This window comes from Delphinapterus leucas, chromosome 2, assembly GCF_059928025.1.
Source record: "Delphinapterus leucas isolate spDelLeu-1000000601 "Yukka" chromosome 2, BTC_Dleu_Yukka2, whole genome shotgun sequence".
NCBI classification, from domain to species: Eukaryota; Metazoa; Chordata; class Mammalia; order Artiodactyla; family Monodontidae; genus Delphinapterus; species Delphinapterus leucas.
This window is the reverse complement of record NC_143130.1, coordinates 89431589-89455271: the sequence shown is the minus strand read 5'-3', so window position 1 is coordinate 89455271 and position 23683 is coordinate 89431589. Positions and strand designations below refer to the sequence as shown.

At 37.6% G+C, this 23683-nt stretch overlaps 1 protein-coding gene across 12 annotated transcripts in view; it reads left to right on the top strand.

Annotated features, from left to right (window-relative positions):
- GALK2 (galactokinase 2) overlaps window positions 1-23683 on the top strand; it is a 142698-nt gene that overhangs the window by 23281 nt on the left and 95734 nt on the right. For 7 of the 12 annotated variants that reach the window (XR_016392104.1, XM_089907254.1, XM_089907255.1 and 4 more), the window contains 5 exons: window positions 705-793; window positions 7985-8108; window positions 8370-8417; window positions 12095-12185; window positions 14966-15112. Coding sequence is in view for 11 of the 12 variants with exons in the window: in XM_089907254.1 (XP_089763380.1) it covers window positions 705-793; window positions 7985-8108; window positions 8370-8417; window positions 12095-12185; window positions 14966-15112 (499 nt within the window). In the remaining variant the exon portion in view is untranslated. The remainder of the gene's footprint in view (window positions 1-704; window positions 794-7984; window positions 8109-8369; window positions 8418-12094; window positions 12186-14965; window positions 15113-23683) is intronic. The other 5 variants (XM_089907253.1, XM_089907258.1, XM_022587138.3 and 2 more) reach the window with 5 other exon arrangements.

Below are 23683 nucleotides of genomic sequence, written 5' to 3'. Positions count from 1 at the left end.
ATCAAGTTAAGATGAAGTCATACTGAATTAAGGTGGGCCCTAATCCAATAAGCCTGATGTCCTTACGAGAAGGAAAAACAGAGTCACAGATAGAGACACACAGAGAATTCCACGTGATGACATAGGCAGAGATTGCAGTGATACAGCAGCAAGCCAAGGAATGCCAAGGATTGATGGTCACCATCAGAAACTAAAAAGAGGCAAGGAAGGATTTTCCCCTTCAGGTTTCAGAGGTGCATGGTCCTGCCAACACTCTGATTTTGCCTCTACAACTCAGAGACAATAAATTTCTGTTGTTTTAAGTTACCCAGTTTGTGATACTTTATTATGGCAGCTCTAGGAAACTGATACATTACTCCATGCTATTATTTTTTAGTAGAAAGAGATTCTTCTCTGAATATCATTGAGAAATTATCCAGAAAGTTAATTCTGTTGAAGCAAAGAATTTTTTTTCTGTTGTGTTCATCAGTATTAAATTTTTTACTCTTCTGTGTGCTTAGCTATACTCTTGTGTCACTTAGCGGGTTACAGTATTGTTTCATCCTGGGATTTTCAAGGAAGTATGTCAGTAAAAGAGTTTGCTTTTATTATTTTTAAAGATAATTAATGGTGGTAGGTATATGAAATGTGTGTGTGTGTGGGGGGGTATCTTATGGGTTTTTCTATTATCTGGATATTCTGAAATATTCTACTCTTGTTTTCAGATTGCTGAAGCTAAAAGAGATGTTTAATTCTAAATTTGGATCCGTTCCCAAGTTTTATGTTCGAGCACCAGGAAGAGTCAATATCATAGGTATTTCAAAAATTCCTTCTCTTAATTTTTTCTTCCTTTGGTAAGATCCAAATTTTTGTCAATACATCGGGAGAACTGAAAAAACAGAATGTTTCACATACATCTACTATAGCAAGATAAGTTTTGCATAAGGAACACTATATTTTCATCTTTCCCAATCCATGTTATTAATGTTAATTTTGTCCATTCATTTTTAAAATTTAGAAATTTGTTGAGACCCAGTTATTTACATTATTTTCATGAGAGATGGACAGATTTTTCTGTGCTGCAGGTTAAGTTTTTAGACCGCAGTGAGTAATTTTGATGGTTTTACATTTACTCATTGGATTAGAAGAATACAGGAAAACTGAATAATTCCTTGCTTTTAAAAGTGTGGTGACCTGAAGAATGAATACGTTTTATCAAGAGAAAATGGGATGGGGAACTGAGAAAAATCCAAATCAAAGGAGGATTAAAAAGAAAACTTTCTGTACTGGAAAGTGTAAACATATAAAAAAGTAGTTGGAATAATATAATGAATTCCCATGTACCCAAAATGTAGCTTCAATTATTATCAACTCAGGCAGTCTTATTTTGAAGTAAATAATGGAGGATTTTAAAAATATGAGATGTTTGAGCATGGTTAAATGAGGTGGGAAGGGGGAATTGAGTAAAATCAGTGGAGAGAGACAGGTCAAAGATATCTGAAAAGGGAGGAACTTGATGGAGCAGGATTCCCAAGAAGGCAAGAAGGGCTGGTGTCTATGGCATAGGAAGAGGGCCACTTTGACTACTTTTTAACAGAAGGCAGGGAAGAAAAGGATGCAAGTTGATGCAGGTAAATGTATAATTTTGGTATAGAAGGTTGAGGGAGTTCTTTTGGGGGAGTGTTGGAGGTGTTGGAAGTTTAAGGAGATGGCAGAAAGTTTGAAATAGCTTTGTCAAGGATGGGAGAAGGAGAGGACTGGGAAAAAAAAAGTTTGCTGGTAACATTGAGATCTGCTTAGAGCAGGAGACCATAGAATTGTAGCAGTACCAATCTGCAAAGTTGTTCCTTTTTCCCGCTCAGCTAGTCTAAGTTGCCTGTGTTTGATCTAGGTTTGGGGTTTTGTTTTGGATGGAGGTTACAAGAGAATGACATCAAGAATTCACCGATATTGTCAGAAGGGTAGGTGAAGTAATGAACCCTGGAATCTATGCTAGGTAGAAAAAGAAAGAAAGGTAGGAGGGAACCTATAGGGTAGAAAGGGCAAAGAACTGACTCCGAGGAACAGGTGATAGGATAAACGGAGTAAGAGAAATGGCAGGATGGGAAGTTTTAGTAAAGAATTTGATATTTGAAACAAAAATTTCACAGGTAGAAAAGTTCCAGGTGATAAGAAGGTCTGTGGTCATTACTGGATTTGTCAAGTCCACGGAAGTAGATAGCTGAAGCAGAAAGGAGGTCAAGTTTTCCAGAGGTGAAGGGCTTAGGAAGCTGGGGTCTTGGGCGGGGTTGTTTACTTGGATGTTATCCAGGCATTGCAGGACTGGGATGGAGAGGGTGGAATGAGATGCAAATGTCTTCAGTGAGGAGCAGATGTCTGAGAGTCAGAAATGAAAGTGATGAAGACGAGAAAATGTGGTATGAGCCTCCGAGGAAGAGGACAAGAAGAAATCCTGGAAACAACAGAGTGGGAGGAGGTCATCAAGAACTCCTTGCTATTGTGAGAGGACTGCAAAGAAGCAATATCCTCAGAGGAGAGAGAGCCAAGTTTCACTTAGTTTTGGGAGTAAGCGTTCCAAACTAAGGTATTTCCTGAATAAGTAATTCTTATTCTAGTAAATGTATTGACTATTTTCTGATTTTAAGAAAGGGGGGATTATGTTCCAAGGTAGTTAATTAGTTAGTGCTTGGGATGAAATGAATTTCAGTCTTTATTAAAAGCATTATTATATTTTCTGTTAAAATATCCAAAATGTAATCATGGTTGTTATCCTTACTTGCCAGTAGTTCATGCTTCCTCCCTGCCCCTCACCCAGGATGTTTCCATCAGTTTTCACAGAGGGAGGAATCATCATTCTCAGAAGGCTGTCATTCACACTGTAGCCTTCCCAACAGAATCTGGTGGCTCCCTAGAGTTCTGCTTACTTACTTATTTATTTTAATTAAAAAAAAATTTAACATCTTTATTGGAGTATAATTACTTTACAACTGTGTGTTAGTTTCTGCTGTATAACAAAGTGAATCAGCTATACATATACATATATCCCCATATCTTCTCCCTCTTGCGTCTCCCTCCCACCCTCCCTATCCCATCCCTCTAGGTGGACACAAAGCACTGAGCTGATTTCCCTGTGCTATGCAGCTGCTTCCCAGTAGCTATCTATTTTACATTTGGTAGTGTATATATGTCCATACCACTCTCTTACTTCGTCCCAGCTTACCCTTCCCGCTCCACGTGTCCTCAAGTCTATTCTCCACGATGGCGTCTTTATTCCTGTCCTGTCCCTAGGTTCTTCAGAACCATTTTTTTTTTTTTTTTAGATTCCATATATATGTGTTAGCATACGGTATTTGTTTTTCTTTTTCTGACTTACCTCACTCTGTATGATGGACTCGAGGTCCATCCACCACACTACAAAAAATTCAATTTCGTTTCTTTTTATGGCTGAGTAATATTTCATTGTATATGTGTGCCATATCTTCTTTATCTATTCATCTGTCGATGGACACTTAGGTTACTTCCATGTCCTGTCTATTGTAAATAGAGCCGCAATGAACATTGTGATACATGACTCTTTTTGAATTATGGTTTTCTCAGGGTATATGCCCAGTAGTGGGATTGCTGGGTCGTATGGTAGTTCTATTTTTAGTTTTTTGAGAAACCTCCATACTGTTCTTCATAGTGGCTGTATCAATTTACATTCGCACCAACAGTGCAAGAGTGTTCCCTTTTCTCCACACCCTCTCCAGCATTTATTGTTTGTAGATTTTAAGATGATGGCCATTCTGACTGGTGTGAGGTGATACCTCATTGTAGTTTTGATTTGCATTTCTCTAATGATTAGTGATGTTGAGCATCCTTTCATGTGTTTGTTGGTAATCTGCATATCTTCTTTGGAGAAATGTCTATTTAGGTCTTCTGCCCATTTTTGGATTGGGTTGTTTGTTTTTTTGATATTGAGCTGCATGAGCTGCTTGAATATTTTGGAGATTAATCCTTTGTCAGTTGCTTCATTTGCAAATATTTTCTCCCATTCTGAGGGTTGTCTTTTCGTCTTGTTTACAGTTTCCTTTGCTATGCAAAAGTTTTAAGTTTCATTAGGTCCCATTTGTTTAGTTTTGTTTTCATTTCCATTTCTCTAGGAGGTGGGTTAAAAAGGACCTTGCTATGATTTATGTCATAGAGTGTTCTGCCTATGTTTTCCTCTAAGAGTTTAATAGTGTCTGGCCTTACATTTAGGCCTTTAATCCATTTTTTTTTTTTTTTTTTTTTTTGCAGTACGTGAGCCTCTCACTGTTGTGGCCTCTCCTGTTGCGGAGCACAGGCTCCAGATGTGCAGGCTCAGTGGCCATGGCTCACGGGGCCAGCCACTCCGCGGCATGTGGGATCTTCCCGGACCGGGACACAAACCCATGTCCCCTGCATCAGCAGGTGGACTCTCAACCACTGCACCACCAGGGAAGCCCTTTAATCCATTTTGAGTTTATTCTTGTGTATGGTGTTAGGGAGTATTCTAATTTCATTCTTTTACATGAAGCTGTCCAGTTTTCCCAGCACCACTTATTGAAGAGGGTGTATTTTCTCCCTTGTATATTCCTGCCTCCCTTATCAAAGATAAGGTGACCATATGTGTGTGGGTTTATCTCTGGGCTTTCTATCCTGTTCCATTGACCTATATTTCTGTTTTTGTGCCAGTACCATACTTTCTTGATTACTGTAGCTTTGTAGTATAGTCTGAAGTCAGGGAGCCTGATTCCTCCAGCTCTGTTTTTCTTTCTCAAGATTGTTTTGGCTATTCGGGGTCTTTTGTCTTTCCATACAAATTGAAATTTATTGTTCTGGGTTTGTGAAAATTGCCATTGGTAGTTTGATAGGGATTGCTCTGAATCTGTAGATTGCTTTGGGTAGTGTAGTCATTTTCACAGTGTTGATCCTTCTAATCCAAGAACGTGGTATATCTCTCCATCCATTTGTATCATCTTTAATTTCTTTCATCAGTGTCATAGTTTTCTGCATACAGGTCTTTTATCTCCTTAGGTAGGTTTATTCCTAGGTGTTTTATTCTTTTTGTTGGAATGACAAATGGGAGTGTTTCCTTAATTTCTCTTTCAGATTTTTCATCATTAGTGTATAGGAATGCAAGAGATTTCTGTGCATCAATTTTGTATCCTGCTACTTTACCAAATTCATTGATTAGCTCTACTAGTTTTCTGGTAGCATCTTTAGGATTCTCTATGTATAGTATCATGTCATCTGCAAACAGTGACAGTTTTACTTCTTCTTTTCCAATTTGGATTCCTTTTATTTCTTTTTCTTCTCTGATTGTTGTGGCTAAAACTTCCAACACTATGTTGAATAATAGCGGTGAGAGTGGGCAACCTTGTCTTGTTCATGATCTTAGTGGAAATGGTTTCAGTTTTTCACCATTGGGAATGATGTTGACTGTGGGTTTGTCATATATGGCCTTTATTATGTTGAGGTAAGTTCCCTCTGTGCCTGCTTCCTGGAGGGTTTTTATTATAAATCGGTGTTGAATTTTGTCGAAAGCTTTTTCTGCATCTGTTGAGATGATCATATGTTTTTTGTCCTTCAGTTTGTTAATATGGTGTATCACATTGATTGATTTGCATATATTGAAGAATCCTTGCATTCCTGGAATAAACCCCATTTGATCATGGTGTATGATCCTTTTAATGTGCTGTTGGATTCTGTTTGCTAGTATTTTGTTGAGGATTTTTGCATTTATGTTCATCAGTGATATTGGCCTATAGTTTTCTTTTTTTGTGACATCTTTGTCTGATTTTGCTAGTATTTTGTTGAGGATTTTTGCATTTATGTTCATCAGTGATATTGACCTATAATTTTCTTTTTTTGTGACATCTTTGTCTGATTTTGGTATCAGGGTGATTGTGGCCTCGTAGAATTAGTTTGAGAGTGTTCCTGTCTTTGCTATATTTTGGGAGAGTTTGGGAAGGATAGGTGTTAGTGCTTCTCTGAATGTTTGACAGAATTCACCTGGGAAGCCATCTGGTCCTGGGCTTCTGTTTGTTGGAAGATTTTTAATCAGTTTCAATTTCAGTGCTTGTGATTGGTCTGTTTATATTTTCTATTTCTTCCTGGTTCAGTCTCAGAAGGTTGTGCTTTTCTAAGAATTTGTTCATCTCTTCCAGGTTGTCCATTTTATTGGCATATAGTTGCTTGTAGTGTAATCCCTCATGATTCTTTGTATTTCTGCAGTGTCCGTTGTTACTTCTCCTTTTTCATTTCTGACTCTATTGATTTGAGTCTTCTCCCTTTTTTTTCTTGATGAGCCTGGCTAATGGTTTATCAATTTTGTTATCTTCTCAAAGAACCAGTTTTTAGTTTTATTTATCTTTGCTGTTGTTTCCTTCATTTCTTTTCTTTTTTTTTTTTTTTTTTTTTTGCCGTACGCGGGCCTCTCACCACTGTGGCCTCTCCCACTGTGGAGCACAGGCTCCAGACGCACAGGCCCAGTGGCCATGGCTCACGGGCCCAGCTGCTCTATGGCACGTGGGATCCTCCCGGACCGGGGCACGAACCCGCATCCCCCGCATCAGCAGGCGGACTCTCAACCACTGCGCCACCAGAGAAGCCCTCCTTCATTTCTTTTTCATTTATTTCTGATCTGATGTTTATGATTTCTTTCCTTCTGCTAACTTTGGGGTTTTTTTGCTCTTCTTTTTCTAATTGCTTTAGGTGTAAGGTTAGGTTGTTTATTTGAGGTGTTTCTTGTTTCTTGAAGTAGGATTGTATTGCTATAAACTTCCCTCTTAGAACCACTTTTGCTGCCTCCCATAGGTTTTGGGTCATCGTGTTTTCATTGTCATTTGTTTCTAGGTATTTCTTGATTTCCTCTTTGATTTCAGTTCTGCTAATTTAAATATGTGTTTTCTACTTGTGAGCCACTGTTTTATTTTATTGTCTTTTTGAGGGAAGTTTCGGAGAGAGACAACTTTGAAAACCACTTCTCCATCTGTCATTGTCAATCATTAAAAAAAAAACAACCCTAATTTCTTATTTTAAAGGACACATCAATATAGAAACAAAAGACTTGCTACTTGTAATAATATGTAGAATAATATTTATTTAAAAATGTAATTAGGCAGTTGAATTGTCTTTTATTCATTTTATGTTTCTTAGTTGCTCAGTGTCTGCCATAGAACAATCACATATACAAACCTGTCCTGGTGAAATATGAGTGAGATTGCTTAGCCCGTCTTTCTTGAATTGTTGTTTTGTTTTTAAATCTGATGAATAACAACCTTCAGTTTAAATGGTAATTTGGAGAAAACATTGTGGTATAATAGGCTAAAAAAATTCCTGCTGGTGATATATAGAGGAATTAGAATGAAAAGGAGAAGCGAATAGTTTGTTTTCTAAATTTGCTTATTATATATAAAATGGTGCAGGTTAAATTTTTTTCTAGCTTTTTCTTTATCCTAGCTATGTCTAGCACATTTAACACAGCTAATCAGTGCCAAGCTAATTTCTTCGGCATTTGGTTAGGCCACAAAGATAAATAAAGACTTCACCTTTACTGGGTTCATTGGCTAGTAAGGAAAAGAGTGGGACTCACATAATGTTATTATAAGTGAGAGGGTGCTGATGGCTTCCATTGTTCATATTTTAAAAGTTAATACAAATGAGCAACAGAGAAAGGAGACAATGCATTTCTTGATGCTCCACATAACTAGTCACTAAACATAAATATTCAAAGATGATTATTATGAGTTAGAAAGTAGAAAAAATTGTGAATATTTAAAGAAGTTGAAAAATTAACAGAAACTAATAACTAATATATAATACTTATTCTAGCAAAAGTTCCTGGCTCAGATGTTAGTGAGAGAAAGCAAATTGTATTACTTTCTGCCCTTAGTATTTTTATTTCCTGTTAAATCCTGCCTTGTGGTCGTTTTTCTTGTATGTCAACTTACTTGAGATTCATATGCTAGCAATGATAAAAAATGCTTTCTCTTTATTCTAGGAGAGCATATAGATTACTGTGGATATTCTGTTCTTCCTATGGCTATAGAACAAGATATGTTAATAGCTGTGGAACCTGTGAAAACACACGTTCTCCAGCTGGCCAATACCAATCCCTTGTACCCGTGAGTATTTAGAATTGCTACTGTGTGTAATGGGGTGTGTGTGTGTGTGTGTGTGTGTGTGTGTGTGTCTATGTGTGTTTGTATTTGTACCCTAATGAATTCTTTAAGAGATAACAAACTTATAATAAATCACTTAATTTATTGATAATTTGTATCTGACTTACAAAAGAATCTAAATTTCCCTATTTAATATTTGTTCATTTACTCATTTATTTAAGAAACATTTACTGAAGACTTACTCTGTGTCTGACATTGTTTTAGGTACTGGGTCAAAAAAAAGATGAAAATAACTCTGTCTTTGCCCAGAAGGTATTTATCATCTTTTGAGGTTAACTATCTCTAGCAAAGTCAGGGCTGGGGCCTTTCTTATATTACTAGGGCTCCCTCTAATTCTCTCATCATAGCATCTTAACATGCTGTATTGTCATTATCTGCTTACTTGCCTGTATCCCCCAGTAGATTGTAAGCTCTGTGACTTCAGGTACTGTTGCCTCTCCAATGCTCTACTCTCAGTGTCAAACATAGTGTCTGGAACATAATAGATGTATGTTTCTAGTACATATGCTTTATCAAGTTAAGGACATACTTTTTCGTTTTTAATTCTTGGTTTGTTAAGATTAAAAAAAATCATTAATGGGTATTGGATTTTATTAAATGTCTAGTCAGCATTGAAGATCAGTTTAAAAAAATATTACAAATTACACCAATGGATTTTCTTTTTTAAAAAAATTTATTTTTTTATACAGCAGGTTCTTAATAGTTATCCATTTTATACATATTAATGTATACATGTCAATCCCAATCTCCCAATTCATCCCCCCTGCCCCCCCCCGCCCCCCCGCCCTCCACTTTCCCTCACCAATGGATTTTCTAATGTTGAACTGTCTTTGCATTCCTGGGATAAGGCCTACTCGCTTATAATATATTATGATGGATTTGATTTGTTAATTATAAAAAAAGATCTTGGCATATAATTGGTACATTATATTTTTGGCTTATTGTTCATTGGACAGTTTGCCAGCAATAATATTCATTCATTCAGCAAGTATTTTATGTGTGTCTATACCAAGTTGTGCAAGGTAATAGAAATTCCTGACTTTTGTATGAAACTTATTGTAAAAGATCTTTTTTTCTATTTATTTTGCATGATTGAGAATATATCTTATGTACATTTCAGACCCTTTAAAGAAAACCTTACATTATCTCAAATATAATTTTGTGTCATTTTAAACCTTTAAAACTGGGTCCCATAATTTGTCATATTGATTTACTCAGATTCATTTTACATTCCCACCATGGTGCATGTGGGAATTCCATTTTTTTTCACAAAAGCAGAGCCTGCAACAGACTTGGAAGGAGGTGTTTGGGAAATGATCCCAGGAGCAGTATTAAAAAAGGATGGAGACTGAGTTAGGGAAGCAGAGGTGAATTATCAAGGCAGGTAGCTCCTGCTGTAGGCTTCATTCCACCTGGACCCCTAGGAAGAATGCAGCATGCCTCCCAGAATTGTCCACATATTGTCTAGCATGCATTGCATAATTTCTTTATTCATCATTGATGGACATTTAGATCATTTCCAGCTTTTGGCTATTATGAATAATTCTGCTGTGAATATTTGTATACAAATCTGTGTGTGGACACATGTTTCGTTTGGTAAATACCCAGGAGTGGACTGTCGGGTTATCTTTTTAAGAATTTGCCTGTTTTCCAAAGTGGTTGTATAATTTTACATTCCTACCACCAGTGTATGAGAGTTCCAGTTGCTTCACATCTTTGCTAACATGTCTTTTTAAATTATATCCACTCTCATAAATGTGTATTAGCGTCACGTTGTGGTTTTTAAGCTATGTTTCTAATTCTGAAGGGGCTGGCACTTTTTAGCTTTTGCTTTGATGTTTCTCATCTAGCTTCCTACATTTGTGCAAATTCCCTCCTCTACTTTTCCTAGTATACCACCACCCCTGTCCCCTGACTCGTTCCTGGTTTTCTTTTCTTTGTGGTGACTTCCAAGATCTGCTTATCTAGGAACAGAACTCATTTAGTTTTGCTAACATAATCTTTTCTACTTTTCCAAATTCTTTGACTTTTTGTTGACTCTAGGCAGTAAATTTTAACTCCTGTGGGTGATACTAAAGTGCTTGTGAGCTGGAGTCAGACTGTGTGTGTCCCTGGAGAGTCACTAAACCTCTCTGAGCCTCCAGGAAAGGCTCCCCTTTCCATCCTAGGGTGCTGACTATAGAAATTGCTGTGTGGTCAGGCCATTCAAGATGGCTGTTCTCTTGCTCTCTGTACATCCACTGCTCCACCAGTCCCTGCTTCACCTGTACCCTAATTATAGAGCTTAATCAGTTACTACCCCTGTGCTTGCCCCCTACCCCAGCTCCTGGTTTCCTTGGTAACTGATGAGCCAGCCTGACCTCAATTCCACCTATAAATGGTAGCCTCCTTCTCCCCAAGTAGCGAAGATTGCTGCCATGTCTTGCCTTCTGTCTGCCGTACACAATGGGGTGTTGCTCCAGGATGTTTTGCTGCAGACCTGTAAGATGCCCTATCCAATAAACCATTGCTGTCTCTGTCACTGTCTCCAGGCTCTTTTTTCGGTCTCCAGGCTGGGCAACTACAAGGTTTGCAGGCCTGCGGGGTGCAGCCCAAAAGATGCCCTCTTGGCCTTGCATCCCACCTCATATTACACACCATCACATGACAGTGGTATGTGAACATGATTTGTGTTCATGCTGTCTCGGCTAGATTACATATGCTTAAAAGATAAGCCCTTTGCCTTTTACCTTTATATTCCTGTGAATGCCTTGCACACTTAAGTGGTCATTCAGTATTTTTCTTAGGACATGATATGTCCATGTTATTAAGATAATGCATGGAAGGCACCTACCACAGTGACTGTCACGTAGTAGATATTTAGTAAACTATATGAAGAGCACTCATTCAATATGGGGAATGTTACTTATTTCCTCACATTTAAATTGATTCCCCCCCATTTCACATATTTTGTCCTTTGGCTGATTTAGAAGCCTACTATCTTTCATTTTGAAATAACTTTTGACTTTCAAGGAAGTCACAAAAATAGTATAAAGAATTCCCACATGTCAACTGATGTGTCCTCAGGGCATCATATCAAGGAGGCACATGATGGATGTTCCTTTAACTGTTGTTAATTTTGATCATTTGGTTGAGTTGTCTGCCAGATTACCATAAAGTTACTATTTTTTTTCCCTTTGCAGTTAGTATCTGGTGGGGAAGTACTTCAAATTTATATAAATATCTTGTTTCTCATCAAATTTTTACTCAGTAGTTTTAGCATCCTTTGATGATTCTTTCCTGAAACAATTATGGAGTTTGCCAAATAATGATTTTTCAATTTCCGTCATTTCTTCTATTGGTTGACATTTTGCTCTAAGGAATAGCTTTCCCTTCTTCTTCATTTAGCTATTTATTCATTTGTTATTTTATATCAGTGTAGATTCATGGAATCTTATTTTATTCAATGAGTTATGATCCATTGGAATCATTATTTGTTTTGTTTGTTCCTTCTTAAACTGTGCAGATGTAAAATCTGATGGGTGGTAGAAAGTGTGGGGAAAGGAGGCTTTGAGTACTTCTGTTCTAGTAAGAGGTGTGCCAAACAGCAGGCCCAAAGGATAAGCATTTATGTGGTTTACAGCAACTTAATAAGGACCATCATGAAATAAAAAGTGGTGTAGATTATGCTAAAATATATTGGGTCCTCTCCCTTTCAGGAAATAAAAAGGGTCAGTTGAAAGTAGTTTAGTTATTAAGGTCACTACAACTTCTCTTAATTTTTAGCAGCTGGAGATGTTTGTTGTTTTTGTAGACTGTGAAGTACGAATATGGGAAGTAAATGGAAAATGAAATTTCAGTGTCATTGTCTTGGCACAAGATGGCAGCAGTCAGCCATCGATTCTGTAGCGCAAAGCCTCTAGAATTAACGGTGTCTTTTGCTTTTGCAGGGACTTCAGTACTAGTGCTAATAACATCCAGATTGACAAAACCAAGCCTCTGTGGCCCAACTATTTCTTATGTGGATTTAAAGGAATTCAGGTAAATCAGTTTATCAGGCACCTACTAGCAGTTGAGGTTATGATGTGTATTATATCAAGACATTTTATTTACTCTATCATTTTTGTCTGCTTTCAAGGCTAACTGATGTTTCTGTTCTATTTTGCTAAATAATGTATTTCAGGGAATTGGGTAGATGTGACTGTTTCTGGGTGGTGTTCATAGGGGGCTGTAGTGACTGTTCATAAGGCAGGTGCAGGTGCATCTCTGACAGATACCTTTCTAGTTTTCAAATCTTCGTTCAAATTTTCTTTTGAAAGATACATTCTAGTAATATTATTTACATTTTGTTCTAGGGATGTATAGGTGTATATTGTAATACGATTTAGAGCTGGACAGCCCTGGGTTTGAATCTGGGCTCTACCCTGCTGTGTTGATTTAACTTCTTAAGCCTCAGATTTGTTATCTGTGAAAGGATGTTATTATTATCCCAACAAAGAATTGTTGCAAGGATTACACAGTGCTTGACACATAGTAGGCACTAAATAAATGGAAACTTAGTATTGTTTTCTGATGTATAGTCCTGTACTCTAATTATTGTTCTGGTCTTAGACTTCCTTCCTTCCTTCCTTTCTTCCTTCCTTCCTACCCACCCCCTCTTCCTTCCTTTCTTTCTCCCAGACACATGGCAACAACTTACAGGAAAAGTTATTGGCAGGTTTAAAATCTTCAAATCATTTGGCTTGTCACATGCATTAGTGAGAATTACAGTATTTGGAAGCATTTGCTTGGCAAATGCAATTTCATATTCCTTATAGCAACATGCCTTTTGTAGCATATGGATAAAGTGACCTAAAGAACAAATGTTGCTTTGTGTTGTATTTGAGAATTTCAGGTCTTACAGCTTTCCTTTTCGATTTGACAACTTATGTGCAAAAGCAGGTCTGTTTAATAAACGTTTGGCAGAGAAGTAATTTAAATGTTAGCCTGTTAAGAATCCTTCAAATTCAAATACTAGAAAGTTCCAGAGGATAATCTGTTTATATTAAATTGAACATGTTATCCTTTTGGGATAGCACTATTACTGAATTTGGCAAAACCCATTTGCATTTTGAATCTGTTGTACATTTTAATTTAAACATTGCGTGATAAGTTTGTAAGTATGATTCACATTCAAGACACCCTGTGGATCAGTTCATGGTTAAATATATAGCGTTCGTTCTCCAAGGATTTCTTCTTAAACAAGCTGTCGGATGTTCTGTACGAAAGGGCATTGGCAACAGCAGTATTTTAGTTTATAATTTGTTTGTATTTCTGGAAAGGAAATTTTTAGATGGTTTGAAATCAAGAAGAGAAGTACATCCAACCGAATCTCTTCTTTTGTGGTGGATGAGTTTTGCCAGCTTAGGGGAAAAAAGACAAAAAAAATAAAAAGGAAAAAAACAGTCTTTTATTTGCAGAGTTTTGTTGTTACTTTGGTTATTCTAACTAGTTTATTGAAGTTTCTCTGAAGAATAATATGTATGATGAAATGCATAATTATGTAATATAATAGTATTTTTACTTTGGTCTTGAGCCGTTTGAGTAATTTGTAAACATGATGGTACTTTTTCTTGAGGAGGAGATGACCTTGAATTTATTTTTTATTATTATTTTTTTGCTGTACGCGGGCCTCTCACTGTTGTGGCCTCTCCCGTTGCGGAGCACAGGCTCCGGACGCGCAGGCTCAGCGGCCATGGCTCACGGGCCCAGCCGCTCCGCGGCATGTGGGATCCTCCAGACCAGGGCACGAACCCGTGTCCCCTGTGTCGGCAGGCGGACTCCCAACCACTGCGCCACCAGGGAAGCCCTGAATTTATTTTAATTTTTTAATTTTTTGAATTTATTTTTAATCCTAAACTACAAAGGATATGATATGATATCATCCTAAGTGTCCTCATCCTAGGTATTCATCTAAGTATCCTAGAGCTTTCCATCTTGAGATCAGAGTCTGATTATTTCTTTGGACTTTCCTATTTGTAGAAATAGAATTTCCCTGCTTTGTTTAGAGTCTGCATTCTCATTTGTGGCTGAATTCTAATTTGGCTGTCTTGAAAGCTACCATATGGCTAATTTGTATCTATAAACCCTAGTAAAAATCTGGATTTCCTCATATAGCTGACTTACATTAAATCACAGTGACAGTATGCTGGCCCGGGTTTCTGACCACAGTGAGAAGTTCTCAACCAGAAATCAGAGACCTGGATCCTACTTCCAGCTCCCTATATGTGATCTTGAGAAAGTCTCTTAATCTGCTGGTGCCTAGGTTTTTCCATAAGTAAAACAGAACTGAGAAAGTTTGGAAGGTCCTCTGAAGAAAAGTATTCCATAAAATACTCCATAGAAACAAACCACGGCTTAGTGTTAGACTTTTACAATGACAGAGTGTTGGGATGTGCTACACAGAGATTTAACCTGCCTCACTAATAATTGTGTATTTCTTGTCCTGCTACTTGAATTATAATTGTTTAATATTTTTCCATATTTGTTCAAATCAATTAATATTCATGAAAAAGATCATTCAAAGCAATTTTAGGAAATCGATCAGTAGCTTTTTGTTCAACAAAGTAAAAATTAATCTTCAGATTATAGTGCCCTGTGGCCAAGAGCCATTAAATAAAATGTCATGTATGGACTCAGCTAGATTGAATTGCACAAGTTGTTTCTATAAGCAGCATAATAAGTCCATTGATAGACTTTTGCTCTCTGAGGAATGAAAGAACTTTCCGCTACTCCTTGAATCCAACCAAAGTTACTAGTGCTATTTTTCCTTCTATTCTTAGGAACACTTTGGTCTTAGTGACTTGACTGGAATGAATTGCTTGGTAGATGGAAACATCCCACCGAGTTCTGGCCTCTCCAGCTCCAGTGCTTTGGTCTGTTGTGCTGGCTTGGTGACACTCACAGTGCTGGGCATGAACCTATCCAAGGTAACCAATTTGAATGAGTTAGCCTGACAGAACCCTTTCTTTCTAAAGTATTAGCATCCAAATCTCAAAATTAGAACACCTTTCTTTAATTGAAAAACTTTGTCTTACCTGAAAGGACTGCACACATGGGCATGCATTGTAACTTAAGTTCTGCTTGTGATAAACCACAAGGTAGTTGGTACCTTCCAAAGAGTAAGCAAACATGTGAAGAGCTGTATCAAAATGCTCTTAGATTAACTAGGGAGATTGAATGCATGGTTATCTTTTTAGATCACCTCATTAACAAATTAGCTTTAGAGAAAGAAATTCTAGGCTTCATAATTGGGCCTACTTATTTTCACCCAGAACCTTCAGGTAAATACTTGACAAGCAGTGGGTAAAAAGGGTGAAGACTAGAAAATAAAGGAACTGAACAGCATATCTGTTTATGCCAACAACTTAGTCACTGAAACAAACTTTTTAAAAAATTGTTGCACTGCAAAGAGGAAATACTTATTTAAAGAAGACATAAATCCTACAATAGGTCAGAAAGCCTCAACTTTACAAGTTCACATAAATCTCTGACTGCAGTTCAGAACAGGTGTGCTCAGCTTTAATTAATGTTTTGGAGTTCTGGTTCAAATAAAATATTATCATAGGTCCTTTTTTATCTCATGTACATACACTACCAAGTTTACAGATGGTTTAGGAATATAGATTGGGCTTCAGGCAGATCAAGAGAAAGTCAGCCACATGCTTTAGTCTTCAGACTGCTTAAACTTTCACTTTGAAAATTTTGTATGTAAGAGAAAAGAGAAAAATGAAGGAGAAAGCAAAGGCTCAGATAGAATTCTCTTTAGCTGTCATGTGTAACTATACAGGAATTAGTCCTTTGTAAGCAATGGCTCATTTGGAGGTAGGGTACCTTATTTGTTGTTATTTGTTTTTTGAGAGGAGAGAAAGTAAGGGAAAATAAGTCCTTACGTAAAATCTGCTTCCACTGGCACTGTGTTTAATCCGATGGCTTATTTGTTTATTCATTTGTTCATCATTCAGCCCTTACTTATCTAGTGACAACTTTGTGCCAGCTAATGTTCAAGGCATTGGTGATATAATAGGTATAGTTTTAACCCTCATAGTACTTATGATCTAAAGAGGGGAATAGAGACATGTCAATAGGCAACAGTAAGAGAGTGTGATAAGTGGATAAGTCGTGTGCTATGGGAGCAGATCTAATCCACATTTAGAGAACATAGGACATCTAAGCTGAGACAGGGATTAATAGATATTAATCAAGAAATACTGACAGCATGATAACACTGATAACTTTGGATAGGCATGTTTCAGGCGGAGGAAATATCATGTGAAAATATCTAGAGTAAGAGTGATCATGGCTTGTTGGAGGAAATATAAGAGGCTTAATTTAGCTGAAGCTAAATTTGAATGACAGGGTAGGAGACCAGATGCTGGGCCTTGTAAACCAGTGTTGAGGAATTTGGACTTTATCTGGATAGCAGTCTGTAAAACCATTGTAGCTTTCAGGAAGAGGAAAACACAATCATATCTATATTTTAAAAAGACCACCCTGGCTGTATTATAAAATTTAGATTTGAGGGTAACTGTATTAGCAGTAGAGAGATGCCACTTCTAGGGAAGTGGCAGTGATAATGGGGAGAGAATTAGATGATAGATTTAAGGTACATCTCAGACAGAATCAATAGGACTTGATTGTTGATTGGATGTGGGACAGCAAAGAGTCAAGGATTATACCCAGGTCTCTGGCTTGGTGTGATTCAGTGGGATAAGGAATATAGATGAAAAAATAGGTTTGAGCGGAAGGCAAAATGTTGAGTATGAGGAATATGTGGGCACACTGATGGAGTTATACTATTTAGTTACAAACAATATCTCTGAAACCCAGGAGTAATATTTGGACTTGAGGTGGTCCATTTGAGAGTCATTAGTATATAATTGGTTTTTTTTTTTGTGGTACACGGGTCTTTCACTGTATGGCCTCTCCTGCCGCGGAGCACAGGCTCCGGATGCACAGGCCCAGCGGCCATGGCTCACGGGCCCAGCCGCTCTGCGGCATGTGGGATCCTCCTGGACTGGGGCACGAACCTGCGTTCCCTGCATCGGCAGGCAGACTCTCAACCACTGCGCCACCAGGGAAGCCCTATAATTGATTTTTGAAGCCATAGGAGTGGAGGAGAACATCCAGTGGAAGAATGTAGGCACAAAGTTAAGGAAGAATAAATAAGACAAGTTCCACAAGCATGAACATTTGAGGGATGGACAGAAGAAGAGTTGTCTACCTGAAGAGACTGAGGAGTAATCAGATAGGAGGAAAACTAGAAAGGATGGACAACAGCAAAGACAAAAGAATATTTCATGAAAGGAGTAGCAGTGGTGTCAAATGCTGCTGAGAGGTTAAGTAAGATGAGGATAAGAAATATCCATTGATTTCAGCATCAAAAAAGTTGAAGAAAACTTTGGCAAAAGCAGTTTAAAATAGGAATGGATTGAAGGGTTTATGAGAGGTGAGAAAGTAGAAAATTTCAGTGATACAAAAAGTCTAGATATGCCTGGAAAAAGAGATAATCTGGTATTTGTTGTTGGGGCTGCGGTCAAGGAATTCATTTCTTTTTAAAGGGAGGATTGGTGAGATTTATTTTTTGCATTTTTCTGGCTTTCTGATGGTAGAATATTTAAGGGAAAAGAAGAAAAGATAAAGAAAAAGAAACATTGAACCTTTGGAATTAATTCTGGCTGTCTCTGTGTTTCAAAGTCAAAAATAGCAAATGTATTGGATTTGATGTATTGGACACATACATCAATGGAACAGAATAGAGAGCCCAGAAGAAAACCCATGCATATACAGTCAATTAATTTACAACAGAGGAGCCAAGAATACATAATGGGTAAAGGACAGTCTCTTCAGTAAATGGTGTTGGAAAAACTGGATGTCACATGCAGAAACTGGACCACTGTCCTATACCATACACAAAAATTAACTCAAAATGCATTAAAGAGGTGAATGTAAGACCTGAAACCATAACCAGAAGAAAACGTAGGTGGCAATCTCCTTGACATTGGTCTTGGTGGTGATTTTTTTTGGATTTGACAGCAAAAGCAAAGGCAATAAAAGCAAACAAGACGGGCTTCCCTGGTGGCGCAGTGGTTGAGAGTCCGCCTGCCGATGCAGGGGACACGGGTTCGTGCCCTGGTCCAGGAAGATCCCACATGCCGCGGAGCGGCTAGGCCCGTGAGCCATGGCTGCTGAGCCTGCGCGTCTGGAGCCTGTGCTCCGCAACGGGAGAGGCCACAACAGTGAGAGGCCCGCGTACCACAAAAAAAAAAAAAAAAAGCAAACAAGACAAAACAAAAACAAACAAACAAAAAACAAATAGAATGACATCAAACTTAAAAGCTTCTGCACAGCAAAGGAAACCATCAACAAAATGGAAAGGGAAGCTACTGAATGGAGAAAATATTTGTAAATAATATATCTGACGAGGGGTCAATATCCAAAATATATAAAGAACACATACAACTAAATAGCAAAAAACCCAAATAATCCAATTAACAAATGGGCAGAGGATCTGAATAGATAGTTTCCCCAAGAAGACATACAGATGACCAAAAGGCACATGAAAAGATACTCAACCTCACTAACCATCAGGGAAATGCAAATCAAAACCACAGTGCAGTATCAGCTCATATCTGTTAGAAAGGCTATGATAAAAAGGATAAGAAATAATAAGTGTTGGTGAGGATGTGGAGAAAAGGGAACCCTTACACACTGTTGGTGGGAATGTAAATTTGTATACAGCCACTGTGAAAACAGTATGGAGGTTCCTCAAAAAAATTAAAAATAGAACTGTCATATGGTCCAGCAATTCCAATTCTGGGCATTGTATTTATTTGAAGAAAACAAAAACACTGACTCAAAAAGATACATGCATCTCCATGTACACTGCAACCTTTTGTACAACAACCAAGATAGGGAAATGGCCTATGAGCATTGATGGATGAATGGGTAAAGATGATGTGGTGTATATATATACAACGGAATATTATTTAGCCATAAAAAGAATGAAATCTTGCCATTTGTGACAACATGGATGGGACTTGAGGGCATTATGCTAAGTGAAACAAGCCAGACAGAGAAAGACAAATACTGTATGATTTCACTTTTATGTGGTATCTAAATAAAAATAAATAAACCAAGCTCATAGATACAGAGAACAGATTAGTGGTTGCCAGAGGTGTAGGATGAGGGGTGGGCGAAATGGGTGAAGGGAGTCAAAAGGTACAAACTTCCAGTTATGAAATAAATAAGTTATGGGGATGTAATGTATAGCATGGTGACTATAGTTAATAGTACTATATTACATATTTGAAAGTTTCTAAGAGAGTAAAACTTAAAAGTTCTCATCACAAGAAAAAAAATTGTATAACTATGTATGGTGATGGATATTAACCAAACTTGTGGTGATTTCATTTCATAATATACACAAATATTGAATCATTATGTCATACACCTAAAACTAATATAATATATGCCAATTATACCTCAATTTTTTAGAAATTATAAAAACAAAAACAAAAACAAATGTACTTTACCCGAACTATCTGACTCCATTGCCTAAAGGGAACAATACGTATATCCTAGTTTTCCATGCTAGTCTAAGTTGTACTGACAATTCTTATATTTTCTAGGGGCTGAGCATAATTGTTTGGAGAGTTTCTTTGCTGTAGTAAGATGGAATCTTGACTGAAAGGAAGCCCCTAATTTGTCCAAAGTCTTTAGTTAAGTGCCAACTGTATACTTGACTCATAAAAATCGTAGAACACGAGACTCAAGGGACTTTAGAGATGAGCTAGTTCAAAACCTTTTTTTTTTTTTTTTGCTGATGTACAGTATCAGTCAGTGTCTCCATAGGAAACAAATGGCACACAGGGTATAACTGAAAGGAGTTTAATAGATTATTTACAGAGGTGTGGCCAGGATCAGGAGAACCAACTAGGAAGAGTTCTCTTTCTAAGCCAGAAGCCATTATACTTCAGGAGCTGCGGCTATAGAGTAATGTTGCCAGAAATGCATCGAGGTAGGGAGAGTGAGATGGGTGGGAATGGCAGTGAATGGTGATGGGCTAGGGGAGTAGTTCACAGAAGTCAGTCTCCTGGGGTACAGAGAAGTGTGAGAATGGAGGGACAGGAAGGCAAGCAGAGAATAGCCCGCCTATCTGATAAGAAAATGTCCTGCGAGACATTGGTAACTAATGCCCTTCCAAATGATAAATAATCCCCTCCCAATTATATGTAAATTCAGTACCCGATTCAACTGCAGACAACAATTACTACAAATGGGATATGATAAATAGATGTGGATCTTGTTAATTTACTAATAAACTAAATGTTGCATGACTGAAACCAGTAAAATAAGATGACTAGTTACCCAGAAAGTCTGGAAGACAAATTATGAATCAAGATGTAACTGACAGAAGAGTATGATGTAATAAAAGACCTGTGAAATAGAAAAGTTAGAGACTCCTGGTTTCAAAATGACAGAATAAAGACATATCTTCTCTTTCTTTACCTCTCATTCATTGTTCTTTTCTCAAAAAATCATCCCCAAACAATAGGGAAAACAAGAAAAGAAGCTCCATCTTTGATAAATCAAGGAGACATAAATAACCCTAAACCACACGATACAAAGATGGAAAGTGGGTGGAAGGATGGTGCATGACTTCGCACAGTAGAAAGATCAGAGCCAAGTGCCTGTGGAGGGAGGTGCAGATGGAAAGCAAGCTGACTCACAGCTCTCTGGAAAAGCTTAGGAATTAGAGGCACTGGGTATCATAGGAAGCAGGGTGACATGGGGGGGTGGGAATTTATTTGAAAGTCTTTATGAGGAGCAGTTAGACCCTCAGAGTCCACTCTTACCTGGCTAAATAAAGAGATCTTTCCCCCCATCTTTGCAAGAGTCTCTGGAGAAAGAAAGATTATCTGGACTTGGGGACACTGAGCACTGAGAAAGGCAGGACCAGAATAGAATTGAAAACTGGGGGATTAAAGGGTATTCTGCATCTGAACAGTGCAACTCCCTTCCTCTGGTCAGCTCTAGCATACTGGCAACCTCACCACTGCACACCCCACCAGGAATATTGGAAGATCCTTCTCAGAGGAAATTGAACCATCCTAGAGAAAAGACCTATAGATACTGATGTTTGGTGACCCCCTTCCACAAAAATTCTCCAGCTACCCTATGACCATATCAGAAGCCCGTTTACAAAGCTTTTAATCAGCTTTTTAGTGACTCACTCTTAAAGATGATAGGGCATCAAAAGATAGTTGGACTTTGGAAGAAAGCCTCCAACATGAAGTAAACAAAGAGAAAAGGAACTCAGAGGAAACAGACAATGGTGAGAGCAGAAAAATCCTTCAAAGAAGTCATGGTGTCCTCAGAGAGATAAGAGGAAATGTTGCAAAAGAATGTTGCTTTAAAAAAAGGAACAAACAATAAGAAAGAACTTTTGGATATTAAAAAATGATAGCTTAAATAAAAAGTTCAATAAAAAGATAGGAAGAATTCTGATAAAGTAGGAAAAAAAAGAGATGGACAGTAAGAGAGAGAAAGGTAGGAAAACTTATAGATAAATTCCAGAAATACAAGGAGAAACAGAGTAAACAGTCATTAGAATAATAATAACATTATTATTATATTAATTATATAATAATAATATTATTATTGTTATTATTTTTGCCTCGGCCTGTGGGATCTTAGTTCCCTGACCAGGGATTGAACCGAGACCATGGCAGTGAAAGCGCCAAGTCCTAACTACTGGACTGCCAGGGAATTCCCAGAAAATTATTTTTTAGAATAACATTTTGTCAAAATGAAAACATGTATTCTCAGTTTGAAAGGTGCTCATTGGGTATTCAGCATAATAATGAAAGAAAAACAAACCAAATTATACCTCAGTTAAAAATTTTTTTTAATTTAAAAAAAGGAGGGCTTTGGTGGCACAGTGGTTGAGAGTCCGCCTGCTGATGCAGGGGATGCGGGTTCGTGCCCTGGTCCGGGAAGATCCCACATGCTGCAGAGCGGCTAGGCCCGTGAGCCATGGCTGCTGAGCATGCACGTCCAGAGCCTGTGCTACACAACGGGAGAGGCCACAGCAGTGAGAGGCCCACGTACCGCAAAAAAAAAAAAAAAAAAAAAATGAAAAATGAAAAAAATTTAATTTAAAAAAAGAAAAAAAACAACCCAAAGTACATCGTCTGGGAATTTTGAAACTTGAATATTAGTAGAAAACACTAAAAGCTGATTGAGAGAGCACGAGAAAAGAAGGGAGAGATCACAATCGAAGGAGCAGGGATGAAAATTACTTTATTAAAAATAGCTTTGGAAGATAGAAGGCAACAAAGTAATGTCTTCAAAATATGAATGAATTTTAGCTTAGAATAAATGAATTGATCAAGTTTAAGGATAGAATAAAATAATCTCAAACATGCAAAATCTAAAAGTCTACAGCATGTAATCCACCAAAACTAGGGAGTAAACCAAGAAAGAAGATGACATGGGAACTTGGAGATGGGAAATCTAATACAGCAGAGAGCAGTTGGGTATTTATAGAACACTGGTGATGAGAAATCGCAACATAACGTCCGTGACACCCAGAAGCTTAGAAAACACTGTGCAGATTAGAACCCGAAGAGGGAGGGAAAAAATGGAATTGATAAATCTTATCGGGAAAATAAAGAATTGATAAATCTGACACGTTTGAATGTGTTGAATATGGATTTAACCAAACTTTTTCAGCATAAATTTGTGGAGAAAGGTTGGGTGAAAGGTGAGTGTAAGACAGTTAAAATTCTCATTTACCATAATAAGAAGGCAGTAGGTGAAATTTAACATGGAATACCTAGGAGATAGTATTTCACTCAGATTATTTGGTAATTTAAAGCAAGAGCTAGTTGAAAGTGTTTGACTCTTGGCACACTGCATTGGGGATGAGGGTGAGAGCTAGGGATTGCTTTTGTTGATGTCAGCCTTTTAGCTCCTTTGATCTTTTAGATTATGTGCATATATTCTTTTGGTAAATATTAAGAAAAGGATAGAGAGAAGGAGTGAATGAAATGAAAGGTAAGAGGGGCAGTGGATGACCCGAATGACTGCCTTTGGGGGAACTGGAAGATGAAGATATGAGAAGAGATTCAATGAGTCAAAGTTAGAGATTGAGAACAGATGAGCTGCTGGACTTTGACCAAATCAGAAAGGCCTGGGGAGAGGCTTGTTGATGGGTTTTGGGTGAATCTAAGAATCCAAGAAAATACAGGCATCTTTCACTTAACAGCAGGAATCCATTCCAAAAATTAGATGTTCTGCACAAAATCATTAAGTGGAGGCCTATTTCTTATTATTTTAAATAGGAAAAATTATAATGCATTGCTCTTCAACTCAGAACCTCTAATGTCCTACAGTCTTACAAAAACACAGTAAAAAGTTCCACTAAATAAGTAACTTAGAAATACAATGAAAAATACTTAAAACAGTTTTCTTGAACATCAAACAATTAATATGGT